Source organism: Rhineura floridana, chromosome 4 (genome assembly GCF_030035675.1).
Source record: "Rhineura floridana isolate rRhiFlo1 chromosome 4, rRhiFlo1.hap2, whole genome shotgun sequence".
In the NCBI taxonomy this organism is placed as follows: domain Eukaryota; kingdom Metazoa; phylum Chordata; class Lepidosauria; order Squamata; family Rhineuridae; genus Rhineura; species Rhineura floridana.
The window spans coordinates 87,146,054-87,163,268 of record NC_084483.1 but is presented as its reverse complement, the minus strand read 5'-3'; the positions used below and the strand labels follow the sequence as shown (position 1 = coordinate 87,163,268).

The window sequence follows — 17,215 nt, the reverse complement described above, 5'->3', positions numbered from 1 at the left end:
ACCCCTCAGTTTCACCTGGAGCTCTGAATTCAAATAGTTAGATTATTTTACTCATAGACTTGATTACTAGATTCCTTAAGAAATTGTGGTCAAGGCTCTCTTTGAAGAAATATTTTTTAATTGAAGAAATACATTTCCCAATACCTCTGTGTAAACAACGAACCAACCCCTTAGCTGCATTTACATTACAAAATTACCTTGCCAATAAACACACACTCGAGAAAAAGGAGCTACACAACATTTAAGGCAAATATCACATTGATGAGAGTTATAACAAGTTATCAAAAGGTGCAAATTAAAGTGCAGGACTGAGCTATTCCATAATGCTAGTTTCATACAAAACAAAATCACAAATATCAGGAATACATCTGTATTAGGGAAAGGGATGTGATTCCTCAAGTAAATACTGAATTTACAGTTGCAGTATTTACACTTAGAAACCCAAGAATGAGAATCCTTAAAATAACCATACAATACCCAACACCCACAACCCTCAGCATAGAATTGTTAACTAGTCGGCAGCAACAGAAACTTTTGCAATGCTCTTGGTTTGATTTTACCCCTAACCGTCAGCAGCTGATCCTCTCAATTAAAATGCTACCAATCAACATGCCAAATTTGACCTGAACCCAAAGAAATTTTGGCATTGCAATTCTGCGACAGCACCTCCTCATTGCATGGTAAACCTCTTCTGAAACAGAATTTATAACATGGCACTGAGGAATGCCATTCATAAGGAGAAAAATATTCCACTGGGCATATTCAAGCCTTTCTGCATGCCTAAAGTAGCACTTTGGATACTAGTTCTTATATGCATCTATAAACTGGACATACATCCTTCAAGCAGTTGAAGGAGACAATTAACTCTAGCTTTTATATTTGTCAGATTTTTAATTGTGAATTAGTAGTATACATTATCAGTCTGACAACTTGCTGCTTATTAATGCTTTGCTTTTCAAAAACCGTAATTTTGTCATCTTTTAATATTAAAACCATTCCTTTGAGGTAGCTTCTTAAGTCATTGTAAAATGAAAATGATTTATCTATAGCCATAAACAATGCTAGTTTTCCAGCTTCAGCATTCCAAAATTCCACCTACAATTCCAAACCAAGTACCAGAGAATCTTGCCAACTATGAAGTCACAAATAATGCCCCTTCAATTACAGAAATTATAGCAAAACAGATCTACAAAGAGACAGTCTATACAATAACATGCAATCCTATACTTGAAGGGGAGAAGAGAGGAACACTCTAGTATGATGAACTTGCCCGTGAGGCATGGATTCACCCTTCTATACATATTTCATGCTACAGTAGATTATAGTGTCTATGGCTTTGCAATCAAAAAGATGGGATCGTACACTCCCTTCCATGCCCTTACCTTCCCGTATAAAATTCTCCTTCTCTTCCCTACTACAATTTGATATTACAAATCACCTTTGCCAACCCTCGTTGAAGAGCACTCCTAAACCTCACTTGTTTCCTCAGCCATGATATCTGCACCAGTCCAAAACTCTGCTGCAGCAAATGTTTTCATTTCACAAAATACTGCCAAGCAAATCTTTAAACTGCATATTTCTTCATGAATCATGACTGTGGCATTATGTACTCATCTATATACAAAGTGTGTTCCTTTAGAAAACCCTGTTTTCCAAAATGTGCAAATTAAGTTTGTGAAAAGCCTTAGATTACAGCATTTACTATCAAAGGTGGAATACCATCATAACTTTCACATACTTTTGAGTACTATCATGTATTTGTGCTTATCTCCTAGTGCTGCTTGCAGTTATTTTTTTTAAATCGCATTCTGCATGTTCTAGTAAGAACACCTCTACCGAGTAGCATTACTGGGAATAAGGTTGTGGATGAAATGCCATTAAAATGCCGTTGGTTGTCCCACAGCAATATAAATGACATTTCCCTTCTACTGCAACCTAGCAAATTGTTGTCATAATGTGCTTTTCAATAAAATTATATGACCTTACCTTCTGTTAGTAGAAATAGGATGGCTAGGGTTTACCATACTTAAAGGGGAATCGATATACTTGGGTTTTCATTTGCTATCAGGGAAAGTACCAATGAAGCACTGAAAACAGGGCTGGCGGCTGCCATGACTGGGCCCTTGGGCACCAGCCTGCCCCGGGCGCATGGCTCCTGCCTGTTCTACCTACTTCTCTCCTATCTGCTGCTGCTGCACATGCAGGGTTACCATCAACCAAGATGGCGGCAGAGGCTTCTCTAAGGGGCTAATGCCCCTGCTATCTTGGTTGATGACACACATGCGTGGTACTCGACATGCACGCACATGCCTGCCATCAACCAAGATGGCGGTAGGGGCATGAGCCCCTTAAAGAAGACTCCGCTGCTATCTTGATTGATGGCAGCCCTGCAAGCACAGCACACGCAGCAGCAGAAGACAGGTGAGAGAACGGGCAAGTGGCCTGGAAGCTCCCACCCTGCGATCCGCCACAGGGACCCTGCTGCAGATTGCAGAAGGGAGAGCTACTCTCCCACCCTAACAAGGGACCCTTCAGGAGGCCATTTGGGCCGCAGGGCCCAACCTGGCCACTCTTTGGCACCGGCCCTTACTGAAAACAATAAAACTTCACAAGTCACACTTGAAGCAGCTCTATCGCCATTGATTACAATCAACCATGTTGTATGTAAATAATATGGTAAGATGTAAACATTTTCATAGTATGGTGATACTTTTGCTTTTCAGGGATAATACAGGTGCAGTTTGCAAAAGCTGCAAAAGAACATTTTTCAGATTTTTAATATATATCTAGGTTATTAAAGTAAATGCTGGCGTTAAGATCTTAGGACCACAAGTGATAACAAAGAGAGATAAGAACTAGCCTTGCTGCTTTCAAAAGTTACTTTAATTCCCAATGCACAAATTGCTTATTAACTACCACACTATGGTTTAAGTCAAATGTAATCTCTTTCAGTCAAGGATGATTTACAATGATTTTAACACACAAATCAATGTGAATCAAAGACGTTTTATTATGGTAAGCCTCCTACATTTAAGCTCCCCATCTCTCTAGCGAACTATTAGAATAGGGATGGCAAGCCTCTGCACCAAGCATGAACCTTCTGGGTGACCCATTTGGCCCCCGAGGCCATTTTCTCCAAACCACACCACCCACCAGCTGATGTCACTAGTGGTGTCAGTTGATGGGTGGGAGGACAGGGTTTAATCCTGCATTAGCTGAGTGATCCTGTTCCTAGTAGGGAACAAGATTGCACAGTCAAGGCAGCAGGACTTAATCCCTGGCTCACCAGCTAAGTGAGGATTAAACCCCTGTGCAAAAGTGCCCTTGAAAGCAGCTCACGTACAGGAGCTATTTCAAAGAGGCTTAAGACAGCTCCTGCACTCCCAGTTACTATATAGGCGCACAACAGCTGTCTTAAAGCCTCTTCAAAGTCTCCCCATGCTTTCCTTTTAAGTCTCCAAATTGGAAGACACTTTTGCAAGTCTCCCCACCTTCCCTTTATGTCCCTGATCTTGGGGACTTCAAAACACAAGAGAGTTTGACAGGAGAGCATTTCTGTCCACCTGCCATTCATGCAACATATTATGTGATTGACAAGTGGGTGGCCCATGGAGTGAAAAAGCTTCCCCAGCCCTGCATTAGAATATGGAATTTAGGAAACGTCCTGCCTGAAATTCTGGATTTTATCTCCTTTTTTTCCTACTATCATCATGCTTATATAAATGGGTTCCACGACATCATTCCTCTTTAGGACCTTCTCTCACGCAGTTTTACATAAAACAACTTTAATTGGGATTTAGCAAGCTTCCCACCACTTTTTAGCAGGGGTAAGCCTCTAGTTCTTAAACCAAGAAACCTTAGTCATTTTTATTAGAAATCGGCAGATGTAGATGCTCCTAAGATCTTCTTAGATGTTTCTGTGACAAAGTTGCTCTGAGTGTCATTCATCTCAATTACTTCAAAGTCTACTTCATTCCACTCTCTGCAATCCTCCTCATCCTCCTCTTCTAGATGACAGTTAGACAATAAAGCTTCCTGGAGTTCACCATCACCAGTGTCCTTCAGCTTAGTATCACGGGGTGATGTAGCTAATTTATACATCACAGGGAACAGCACTGATGTCATGACTGCTGCTCCCAATGCAGAATACATGAGCACAGGGAGAGTGGGAAAGAGTCCTTGAAGGAAGCCAACCACGGCAGGAATAAACATTTCCCCCAGAGCTGCCCCCATTACAAACAAGGCCGCAGATTTCCCTTGGATGGATGTATACTGCTCAATCCATGAAATGCCACTGGGGAAGATAGTAGCCATTGACGCTCCATACACTGCAGAGCCAAGCCACAGAGAGATTGGATGTGTATAGAACAGTGCCAGGAACAGTGATGACGTAGTGGTGCCGATTATACTCAGAAGGATCATAGATCCAGGATAACAGCAGGCAGCAAAACAGATTGCCAGTCCCCTGCAAGCTGCAAATGTTCCCCAAAAGAGAGAGTTCAGCCCTGCTGCTTCATGTTCCTTCATGGCAACATAGTCTTTTGCATAAGTAAAAATATAAGAGCCATAGGTGACCTCTGCTCCTACATACCAGAAAAAGAACACAGAGAGGAGACTTATGAGAGCACAGTGGTATTTAGCAATCTGGTATTTCTGTGTGGAAAGCTTTGTCTTGTCTCGAACGGGACTGCTCTTTGAATATAAAAGAAGGAAAAACAATGCAACAAGCAAAAGGTAACTACCTATAAGAACATAAGACAACAGAAAGTTCAAGTTTAAATGCAGCTTTAGCACTGATGTATCAGCAGGAAGATAATTCACAGTAGACTGATTGTCACCACTGCTACCCAGCTGGACCTGAAGACCAATAGTAGAGGAACCTAATGCCATCTTGGCCAGGATGGGAGCTGCAAAAGCACCCAGGGCAAAACTGAAGTGTAAGGCCTGCATATGTGGACTAGCTTCTGTTTCCCATGTGTCCAAGGTAAGAACATTGCCACCTGTGAAATAGAGAAAATACATTCATTCATTCATTCATTGCAGCCTTCCTTCCCAAGGACCCCAGGATGGCACAATTCAGAATGGTTTCTTAGAACTATCACCACGTGGCAGGAACCTGATACTGCCCATTGAAAATTCTGCAGGCAGGCACAGAAGCAAGCATAAAAAGCTGGGAAGGGTTATAGTCAAACAAAGGAAAGGAGGAGCCATGGCTAGCCAGCCTGTTTTCTATTTCCAGTTTGCCTTCCTAGGGTGGGGGACCAGTGGCTCTCCAGATGTTGCTGGGTTCAAACTCCCATCAGCCCCATTCAGCATAGCCAATGGTCAGAGATGATGGGAACAGAATCTAGCAACATCTGGAGAGCCAGATGATCTCCCCATCCCCATGAGTTGGAAAGAGGAGAAATGGTAACAAACAGAAGTTTATCCTTCCCCACAAGTCTTACTGCAATCCTTCTCTAACTGAAGCCCTCTTTTCACACTCCCATCCACAATCAGTGTATGGAGAAGAATAGGACTGCACCTACTGAATCCCATCCCGACCATATGAGTGAAACCCAAACATGGGCCCTGTACACATACAGCTGTACATCATGTGGCCTGTACAAATGATTGGAAACATTAGGACAGGGGTTCTCACACTGTGGCCCGTGGACCATGCAGGGATTCCACGGCATGTCTGGATTTGTCACTGAAGATGTATTACATATTAATACTGATTTTTAATTGTATTTTTATTGCTTTTATTTTTTACATTGTATTTTATTGCAAATATAATTTGAATTCTATGGAATTCTAATTGTAATACAATAAAATACAACATATAAGAAATAAAAGCAGTAATAAAAAGTGCTGTTAAAAATCCTACACCACCTAGCACTGCACATTACAACTGCTATAACAGGCAGAAGAACTATAATATGGTCCAGCAAGACCCTCAGCAATTTTCAACTGAGGGGGTGGGTCTTGGTAGACCGCTGCATTAGAACAATCATGGTTCACCAATCACACATGCTTACACACACATGGCCCATCCTTACTTTCCACTCAATGAACAGAGGTGGGGAGTGGGGGGGGGTTACTGATAGCAGCATGCAAGTCAGGTCAACTGTTGAGATGAGCTCCCCTCCCCACATTGGTAGGAACGTGGAAGGGAGCATAAGAGCCACATCAGCAAGAAGCCCTTTCCTAATTCTCAACAGGCAGCACCCAGCTCCTCTCACATGACAAATGCAATAGGTAGTAATATGTTCATTTAATATCTTGATTAAATGGCATACATCTGCTCACTTGTATGCAGAATGAGGCTAATTTAACAGCATCTTTAATTCAAACTGTTAAACTTCACAATTCTTTAATTAAGTGACATTACTTTTACTTTTTTTTAGTTAACTTTTTCACAATTAGTTAAGTGAACTTTTTCACAATTAAGTGGAAAACGTTCTGTAGACTTAGTGAGAAGTTACTCCTACTGGAAATACTGTTTGGATTATAGCCATCAATGGCAGTAAATGTTCAACTGCCTCTTTATAAGGAAACTTCCCTCTAGCATTACACTGACAATTCAAAGGTCAAGGACTTATTCATTTATTTATAAAAGTATTCATACACCACCCCATCATAGAATATCAGGATGATATACAGCACTATAAAAACATTTTTAAAACCCTTAAAAGCAGTCCAAAACAATCATTAAAACGCCTAGCTGCACAAGAAATATTTTTAAACTACAGTATATAGGCCTTTCCCCCCCCTTTAGGATGCACACCTTAACGTGGTGAGGGGGTCTGAGAGTGTTGAAGAAGCTGAGAGCAATGCCATCAGGAGTCTAGACTCCTAGCAGCACCCAAGGCGGAATGGTCAAAGCTGAGACACCAGACGAAGATGCATCCAAACTCAGAGGAAGGCAATGGTAAACCACCTCTGAATACCTCTTACCACGAAAACCCTATGAACAGAGTATCCAAAATGCAACACAAGATAGTGCTGGAAGATGAGACCCCCAGGTCAGAAGGCACTCACCGAGCTACTGGGGAAGAACAAAGGACAAGTACGAGTAGTGCTGTGACTAATGACGCACCTGGGTAAAAGCCAAAAGGAAGCCCAGAGGCTGATGTACACAGATGCGAAAGGAGAGTCCGGCGTTGTACGACACACACAATAGGAACATGGAATGTGAGAAGCATGAATCAGGGAAAGTTAGAAATTGTCAAGCAAGAAATGGAACGCATCAACATTACAATACTTGGCGTGAGTGAATTAAAATGGACTGGAATGGGACATTTTCAATCAGGCAACTACAAAATATTTTATGCAGGAAATGAGAAATCAAGAAGAAACGGGGTTGCTTTAATAGTGAGAAGTGATGTAGCAAAAGCAACTAGGAGCTACAACACAAGGTCTGAGCGAGTGATATCAATAAGATTAAATGGGAAACCTATTAACATAACCATCATCCAAGTCTACGCTCCAACATCAAACGCAGAAGAAGAAGAATTGGAGAGATTTTACGCAGAAGTACAGGAGGAAATTGATCACACACCAAAACAAGATGTGCTGATAATCATGGGGGACTGGAATGCAAAAGTAGGGAACAGAGAAGAACTAGGAATTGTGGGGAAATGGGGCTTAGGAGACAGAAATGAAGCAGGAGAAAGACTTATTGAATTCTGTGAAGCCAATGATATGTTTCTTGCCAACACATTTTTTGAGCAACCAAAAAGACGACTGTACACGTGGACATCACCAAATGGTCAATATAGGAATCAAATTGATTATATAATTGGAAACAGAAGCTGGAGAAGTTCCATACTTTCTGCAAAAACAAGACCAGGACCAGACTGCGGTACAAATCATGAACTGATCGTATCGAAAATCAGAGTAAAGCTAAAGAGGAACAACAAGGCACTCATAATGCCAAAATACCATTTAAATAACATCCCAGAAGAATATAAAGATCAAATAAGGAACAGGTTTGAGGCTTTAAACTTAGTTGACAGAGAACCAGAAGAACTATGGACTGAAGTCAGGGACATTATCATGAAAGAATGCAAAAAGACAATACCTCTTGTTAAAAAGAGAGAAAGACCTTAATGGATGACTGAAGAAACTCTTAAAATGGTTAAAGAGAGAAGGAAAGCAAACGCAAAAGGAGATAGAAACACAGTCAGAACCCTAAATGCAACTATACAACGACTAGTACATAGGGAGAAAGAAAACTATTACAATAGTAACTGTATAGAAATAGAAAAGGACAACAAAATGGGAAGAACAAGAGCCCTATTCCAAAAGATTAGAGAAATGAAAGGGAAATTTAAACCACGAGTAGGGATGTTGAATAATCAACAGAGAAACACACTGACTGACCGAGATGAAATAAAAGGAAGATGGATGCAATACACTGAAGAACTCTATAAAAGAGATGACAGGATGACAGATTCATTCACGGAGGAACCATATGATGAAGAACCAGAAATTTTAGAATGTGAGGTGAAAGCTGCTCTTAAAATTCTTGGAAGAAACAAATCACCAGGAATAGACAGCATACCAATAGAGTTGCTACAAGCTACTGAGACTGAATCTGTCCAAATTTTGACAATTTGTCAAGAAATATGGAAAACTAAACAATGGCCCACAGACTGGAAGCGTTCAATATTTTCCAAAGAAAAGGGATCCCAGAGAATGCAGTAATTACCGAACTATTGCCTTAATATCCCATGCAAGTAAAGTAATGCTCAAGATTCTACAACAAAGGCTCTTACCATATATGGAGCAAGAAATGCAAGACGTCCCAGCTGGATTTAGAAAGGGAAGAGACACCAGAGATCATATCGCAAACATACGTTGGATAATGGAACGGACCAAGGAATTTCAGAAGAAAATCACCCTGTGCTTTATAGACTACAGCAAAGCCTTTGATTGTGTAGATCATGAAAAACTATGGAATGCTTTAAAAGAAATGGGGGTGCCACAGCATCTGATTGTACTGATGCGCAACCTATACTCTGCACAAGAGGCTACTGTAAGGACAGAATATGGAGAAACTGATTGGTTCCCCATCGCAAGGGTGTGAGACAGGGGTGTATTTTATCACCCTATTTATTTAATCTATACACAGAACATATCATACGGAAAGCAGGATTGGACCAAGAAGGAGGTGTGAAAATTGGAGGGAGAAATATCAATAATTTAAGATATGCAGATGATACCATACTACTAGCAGAAACCAGTAATGCTTTGAAACGAATGCTGATGAAAGTTAAAGAGGAAAGCACAAAAGCAGGACTGCAGTTGAACGTCAAAAAGACTAAAGTAATGACAACAGAAGATTTATGCAACTTTACAGTTGACAATGAGGACACTGAACTTTTCAAGGATTATCAATACCTCGGCACAGTCATTAACCAAAATGGAGACAATACTCAAGAAATCAGAAGAAGGCTAGGACTGGGTAGGGCAGCTGTGAGAGAACTAGAAAAGGTCCTCAAATGCAAAGATGTATCACTGAACACCAAAGTCAGGATCATTCAGACCATGGTATTCCTGATCTCTATGTATGGATGTGAAAGTTGGACAGTAAAAAAGGCAGAGAAGAGAAAAATCAACTCATTTGAAATGTGGTGCTGGAGGAGAGCTTTGCGCATACCATGGACTGCGAAAAAGACAAATAAATGGGTGTTAGAACAAATTAAACCAGAACTGTCACTAGAAGCTAAAATGGTGAAACTGAGGTTATCATACTTTGGACACATCATGAGAAGACATGACTCACTAGAAAAGACAATAATGCTGGGAAAAACAGCAGGGAGTAGAAAAAGAGGAAGGCCAAACAAGAGATGGATTGATTCCATAAAGGAAGCCACAGACCTGAACTTACAAGATCTAAGCAGGGTGGTTCATGACAGATGCTCTTGGAGGTCGCTGATTCATAGGGTCACCATAAATCGTAATCGACTTGAAGGCACATAACAACAACAAAACAACAACATAGGCCTTTCAGCATAAAAAACGCCTTTTGACTTGACAGGTTTTCTTCTTCCTTGCCCCAAATGGTACTGAGGACGAAACTTATATTCCAAAGGAAAGCATTGAGTTTACAAGAGGAGAGATGCAGATATATTACTAGGTGAGACTTCACTTTCAGCTGCTGACCCTGCTGATCCACCTGACTCAGATGACCCTCTACCAGCAATGTGCCACAGGAACAAACCGTTACGACCACAAGATTAACTGCCTGCACTGCATCTTATGACTGTCACGACTTTACCAAGATAATTTTCCCTTTCTTCCTCTGAGTCTCTTCTGGCTCTCTCAAGTTTCCAGCCTGTCTCCTCTGGTACTGTTCCCTTTGACATTATAGTGACTGCAACTAGCATTGTGGCATTCACTTGCCCTCTCCCACTCGCTGGTCCCCACTCCCACTGCCTCTAGAAATGCTGTTCCTTCACTCAGAAAGCATTTGTCCTCCATTATGTTTTCTTATCTTAAACCCTCCAGCTACTTGCCCTCACCAAAAGCTGCTGCCATTTTCTTTGGAGGTGTCCCCTTCCACCTCTCATCTCCTACCTAAGGCTGCAGTAGCATCAACCTCCTTCCTGCTAATCCCAGCCCTTTACCCCAACAATTATCATCTCATCACTTTTCAACCTCCAAAATCCATTCTTCCATATGATATTATTCCCCCCAGACCTCCATTTTGGTACCCGGTATTGCCCCTTGGCCCCTCTCAATTTTCATTTCAGACTGTGATCCTTGGCTCACATTCTTCCTATTTGACAATATTCCCATCCTTCTTCAATATACATGTCAACAATCTAAAACTGTGGCCTATGGCCTCTTCTCGCTACCATGTTCCTTTGGCCTTGGCCTTTGAATTAACTACCCCATTGGGTGCTTTCTTGATCTTCATTAAGAACTGTTCTGTCTCTGATCTCTTTGCTGCTTCACCTGTTTGATTATTGCCATGGCTTCAACACTGTGCACACTCCACCTTCCCCACACTCTGTCTCTTGGTCCTTCTGGGACCTGTAGTCCACTAAAACAGTTTTCTCCGAATTGCTGTACTCTATTCACTTTCCTGTTATTTCTACCCCACTCCTTCAGCTCAAGCCTGTCACCAATGGCTGACTTGCTTTCACTACTCTCCTAAAAAACTCATTTGCCCCTCTGATCCCTACACCCCAACTCACCTCCTCCATTCAGAACTGTATGCAGCCAAACAGCGCCGAAGATGTTCATATGCACCTTCTGCCATATCAACCTTCCCTTGCTCTAAGACTGCCTGCCAACGCCCTTCTCTGGAGACCACCCCATCAGACATAAAGCAAGTACCAACTAGAGACAGCTTTTTTTCAGCTATAGTGCTCCATTTGTATAAAATGTGCTTCACAAAGAAGTCTGCCTGGCACCAACATTACTTTCTTTTAGTCACCAGGTAAAGGTCTTAGTTGACCAGGCTTTTTAAGCTTTGCTGGGTAACCAATTAACTGCTGGTTTACTTTTTATTTCATCACCTTTTTCTTATACAGTGTATTTCTTTCTAGTTATATTTTTTTAAAAAAACTTGTGAATCACTTTGCATCAACAGATGTAACATACTCCTAATTGAATCACACCAAACACAATGGACATCTTGCAGCAAGAAAACAGTACTGTGTTTATTTACCTGTATCAAGGACACCCATTGCAAAACCAATGACAGACATCATGGATGTTAACAAGAGTGCTTGCTTGCACCATGGGATGACATACAGACCCATAGCTGTACCCAGCATAGATAATCCTATAAGGCAGAAATAATTAAACACAGTTTCAGATTGTACATAAAAAACTACAATTTCTCATTTTTAATTTCAAATCTAAGTTTATACTGGACCTCTTGATATTCCAAAAAAATGTAAAGTTAGATTTGTACAATAACCATAAGTCATTACTGAGTCACTAAAAAACCTGTATATGCTATTACGTTCTGACATCAAAAGCATACATAGAACATAATCCTCACAAATATGCATGTCTCCTCTGTGGGCTTATTCCCAAGCCAGTGGGCATAGAATTGTAGCCTATCTAAACATTCTAAAAAATACATTAACTTGCAAGGAAGGAAGGTTTTGAAAAGGCAAGCCACTTTTTAAAATGGAACGATTTGTCTCTGGTAGAGCCACTGCAGATAAAGTAGCAAAAATCTCCAGCTGTCTATCGAAGAGGTCGTGGGAAGGATAGGAATTGAATCCAGACCATTTCCCCTCCAGCTTTCTATACTACTTTGCACTGCATGCATATACCCTCGTAGCCATATTTGTGCCATACAATACATTTTTGTCCATGCAATAATCCATCCAGCTAAGATTATTCATGTAGTCCTTCCCTGGTTCAGGGCAATTAAATATAAAATGAATATTCATTTCTGTGTACTTACCCAAGAGAAGTTGGGCATTCATGCAATCAAAAAGTATTCCACCAATCAGAGAACCACCAAAGTAGCCCAATGAACGACCCACAAAGATGTAAGAAATTTGACTGACATTTCTGTTCACATTTGCAGCCAGGTCTTGAAATGTGGGCCCCAGGACAGCAATGGCCATACCCTGGAAAGCAAAACAACCAATGGTGAGTGTAAATCAAAAATACATTCCACTATTAATAAGCATGGCACAAAAAAAAACTACAAATAAATCAGTAGGTGACATACACTCCTTGTGATCCTAACCATACTTATCCAGAAGTAAGGTTCAATGAAATTAGTGGGATAAAGGGAGATTATGCTTTGTAATTCAGTCAAAAAGAGGTCTCTTATCTACAGATTTTTTTTTATTCTCCCATTTTTACACTTTTAGGAATAAGATTGAAAGCAGTTTTTAAGCTCAATTAAATCTGCAAATAATTTCTCACTGGATCTCTGGGGATATTTTTAAGCTATGTGTGATTAAAACCATGCAGTGATATAGAACAGACTACCTGGACCTAAAACTGGCCTGTTCCTAACCTACTGAATTCAGTTAAGCTGTACTCAAGCTTGTTTCATAGGTGAGGTAAACATTTTTTTCCAACAACTGATGACAACCAAAAATATAGTAGTTAGCGAGATGGGACTTTGCTCCATTTTTGAATATGGGAATAACCAATTGCCCTGGTCTACAAAATGTGTGATGATCCCACTTCAATTTATAAAAGTGTAAATAATATACAAGCAATGGTGCCCACCAGCTTAAATACATTTAATTAGGCAAGGTAAATGCAGTTCTCCTGGATGGGGATAGTCTGGTCACAGTTATCCATTCCTTTGCTAACCTCCTGACTGAATTACTGCATTGTGTGGGGCTTGCCTTTGAAAACTGTCTAGAAGCTTCAGTTAGTACAGAATATAGCTGCCATAATTTTGGCATGCACAGCATATCCAGATCATAGTTTGCCAGTGTCAAAAAGAGTTCTATGGGCTGCTTGTCTGCTTCTGAGCTCATAGTGGTTATGAGATGTTCTATGCCTTATTGACAAATTACAAACTAGCAAATTACCAGGTCCACATAGTATCCACCAAATTATTTATTATTATTAAATAATAATGTTTAAGAGTTTGTCAAGAACTGAAATGTTAAATTGGTGAAGTTTTAATCAAAGTATGAAACGTCTCCAGATTGGCCTCTGTACAAGAGAACTGGAAAGCAGCCATTAACACCGATTTTCAGCTAATGCATCCCATGAGCACAAGATTTCCACTTGCACGACAGGACTTTCCCCCCCTTTCCTCTCCCACACGTGCCCTACTCCCTCCCCGAATCTGCTCCAGAGGGTTGGCGGAACCCCTAGAACAGATTTGGGGGTGTGCAGGGGGAGGAAAGGAGGAGAATGTTGCACAAGCAGAAATCCTTGTACTACACTAGACACAAACCAAAATTATCAAGCATTTAGAACAGGGCTGGGGGACTTTTGGCTCTCCAGATTTTGCTGGATTCCAATTCCCATCAGGTTCAGCCAGCAAAGCCAATGACCAGGGATGATGGGAGCTGTAGTCCAGCAACCTCTGGAGGATCACAGGTCTTGCTGAAGAAGAATCAACATAGCTTCTGCAAAAGTGAGTCCTATCTAACAAACCTTTTAGTTCTTAAGAGTGTCAATAAGCACATGGATGGGCATCGTGAGTAGTGGCCAGTGATCTCCTCCTCCATTAATTTATCTAATCCCCCTTTAAAGCACAGTTGGTGGCTATCACCATATCTTGTCATAATGAATTCCATAGTTTAGCTATGTGTTGTGTGAAGTATTTCCTTTGACTTGTCAGAATCTCCCACCAATTGGCTTACCCTGAGTTCTAATATAATATGAGAGGAAGTTTTTCCACTATCCATCTTCTCTACATTGTATATACCTCTCTCATGTCCTTCCTGACTTGCCTTTTTTCTAAATGAACTAGTCCCAAGCTTCATAACCTTATCCCACCTCTAATTATTTTACTTGTCCTTATCAGCACCTTTTCCAGCTACACATACAATAAAATACATAAATTAAAAACAGGCAAAGGTATCATTAAAAAAATTGTTGGAAAGGTCTTGGAAAATAAGAAAGTGTTTGCTTGGTGCTGAAAGAATGACATTGTAGGTGCCAGGAGAGTCTCCCGGCAGAGCACATTCTCTGAGAATGCTCTCTCTCAAGGCACCAACTGCCATACCTCATCTGAAAGCAGTTCCCAGAGAAGAACCTCTAAGGATGATCTCAGGGAATAGGGCAATAAGGAAATAGGCAATAGCAGAACTTTGAACTGGAAACAGACCAAAAGTTAGAGCGTCTGCTGAAGGATTGGCAAAATGTGCAACCAAAACCTTGTCCCAAACAGCTATATTTTGAACTAAGTGTGGCTTCCAGACAATCATGAAAAACACCCCCAAAAACACATTGCTCTCATGTTGTTATGTGCCTTCAAGTCAATTACGACTCATGGCGACCCTATGAATCAGTGACCTCCAAGTGCATCTGTCATGAACCACCCTGTTCAGATCTTGTAAGTTCAGGTCTGTGGCTTCCTTTATGGAATCAATCCATCTCTTGTTTGGTCTTCCATTTTTTCTACTCCCTTTTGTTTTTCCCAGCATTATTATTTTTTCTAGTGAATTATGTCTTCTCATTTTGCATCCAAAGTATTGCTCTCACTCCATATGGAAATTTTCAGGGGTCACAGTGGCATTCCAGCCAAAGCTATGTGGCTTTAAGAAAGAAACTCCATGCTCAATGCCACTTGTGCCTCATGTTGTCAAGCTGGTCAACAGCTTGCCTCCAAACTGTGACTCTTATTCAAGAGAAATTCAACTCCATCAAGAAAAAATTGAACACCACCAAACAGAATAATCTGCTACCAAGAGCAACTTCATCTTGTTGAGATTGAGCTTCAGGTTATTGACCCTTATTCAGTCAGTTACTGAGCTCAAGCACCAGTTCAGCAAGTCTACTCTTGTGCCTTAACCACATGTAGAGGAGAAATACAGCAGAGTGTCATCAGCATATATATTGGCTCCTCACTCCAAATCCTCAGAAATTACTCAATGGTTTCATGTAGGTAACAAGATCTACTCATCCTTTGCCTTTACCAATGCAGTACTTGTTTTCATCTGGCCTCTTCTCTGTTGCTTATGGTAACTGAATTTTATTATCTTATATTGCAAGCTACCTTAAGGCCATCCTTAAATACTAAGAAGCAAATGGAAGACTTGTATTTTGGGGCAGCAGGTGTGCTAAACAGGAGTGTCCTTTTCCACTAAATCAGCCTCTGGCAACCTGATGCCTTTCAGATGTTTTGGACTACAAATCCCATCAGCCCCAACAAGCCTAACCCATCCTGGCTAGAGCCAATGAGAGTTGTAGCAACTGTAGGGCATCACTTTGTGCCTTCTTCGAGGAGATCAATAAACTACTAAACCTATTCCTCTAAGAATTCTGTTTCTTTAAGTCTGAGGAAGTCCCGCAAGTCTCTGCCTTCACCAGCGTGCGTTTGTTTTAACGCACCTATCTTCCCCATTTCTGGTCATCTCAATGACTGGAACATGCGGAGTCCGTCCTGCAATTTATTTGGTCCCTGCCCACCTTGGACTGCTCTGTCTGCAAGAGGTTGCGGGGACTTCGCTTGCTTGCAATGGATGGCCTGGCGCCCTTCATGCAAACGGGGGGGGGGGGGAGGGAGAGAAAACAAGGAAACTTTCACCGACCCTGACACACGCGCCTGCCCCTCCTCGCCCCCTTACCAGGCCCAGGAAAGCGGCGCAAAGAGCTGCCGAAATGCACCATTTCAGAACGCGCCGAGGAGCCGCCACCGCAGCGGCCTCCCGCTGTCCCACGCCGGCGCCGCCACCGGCCCGGCTTCTTCGGCCTCGGCTACCATCAGCCACCATTACCACTGGCTGAAAGACAAGCCGCGCAGAGTTCGGAAGTGGCTGTTTAGACGGCGCCGCCATCACCACCAGCTCTTTCTCCTCGTCGTTTCTTCCTCCTTCCTCCTCTTCCAGTCGGGCGAAGCGAACCTGCTTCTTTCTTTCGGCAGCCCCCGCCATTTTTACGCGAAAAAGCCGCTACCACAGGTCCTGAGCAGGCTCCATGTGACCTTGTAACACACAAGCTCTCGGCATCTTGGCCGCTAAAGAGCGCGGCTTGCTAGTAAAACTACAACTCCCAGAAAGCCCCGGGAATAATACCGTTGTATAACCGCCCTTTATGTATTTATTTGCTTTCGTATGTTCGCATCTATTGCTCCCAATGGCTAAGATCAGGCGAATGTTCTTCCTATCTCCCATCAGAATGATACCCAGTAGCCCGCTTTACAGAAGCTTTTCCCAGATCAAAAACTGGCCTGCTGCTGCTTGTCTTTTTGTAAATCCGGACTTGCCGAAGTGCTGCCCGTGGAACGAATACATAGAGGATGTAGAGACAGGAATATTAAAAAGGTAAAGGTGTCCCCGCACTTGTAGTGCGAGTCGTTTCCGACTCTTAGGGTGACGTCTTGCAAAGTTTACTAGGCAGACCATATATATGGGGTGGGATTGCCAGTTCCGTCCCTGGCCTTTCTTTACCCCCCCCCAGCATATGCTGGGTACTCATTTTACCGACCACGGATGGATGGAAGGCTGAGTGGACCTCGACCCCTTTTACCGGAGATTCGACTTCCTCCTTTGGTTGGAATCGAACTCCGACCGTGAGCAGAGCTGCGGCTGCGTTACCGCCGCTTACCACTCTG

At 41.9% G+C, this 17,215-nt stretch overlaps 1 protein-coding gene across 2 annotated transcripts; it reads right to left on the bottom strand.

Annotated features, from left to right (window-relative positions):
• Positions 1-96: 96 nt before the first annotated feature.
• On the bottom strand, positions 97-17,090 carry MFSD4B (major facilitator superfamily domain containing 4B). Of its 2 annotated transcripts, none has more exons than XM_061623633.1 (4): positions 16,230-17,090; positions 12,419-12,587; positions 11,666-11,782; positions 97-5,000 (listed from the first exon to the last, which is right to left on the bottom strand). In XM_061623633.1, the coding sequence occupies exons 1-4, from the start codon at positions 16,533-16,535 to the stop codon at positions 3,871-3,873; spliced, it is 1,722 nt and encodes a 573-aa protein (XP_061479617.1). In that variant the 5' UTR covers positions 16,536-17,090; the 3' UTR covers positions 97-3,870. The 2 variants fall into 2 exon arrangements, with proteins under 2 accessions (XP_061479617.1, XP_061479619.1); XM_061623635.1 differs by lacking the exon at positions 16,230-17,090 and adding an exon at positions 15,579-15,640.
• Positions 17,091-17,215: the final 125 nt, after the last annotated feature.

Excerpts from the sequence above, each read along its gene's own strand:
- MFSD4B (XM_061623633.1), bottom strand. The coding sequence starts at position 16,535 with ATGGCGGGGGCTGCCGAAAGAAAGAAGCAGGTTCGCTTCGCCCGACTG. Across the intron at positions 12,588-16,229 it reads GCGCCGCTTTCCTGGGCCTG|GGTATGGCCATTGCTGTCCT; the intron begins GTAAGGGGGCGA and ends TTTGCTTTCCAG. Across the intron at positions 5,001-11,665 it reads AATGGGTGTCCTTGATACAG|GTGGCAATGTTCTTACCTTG; the intron begins GTAAATAAACAC and ends TCTATTTCACAG.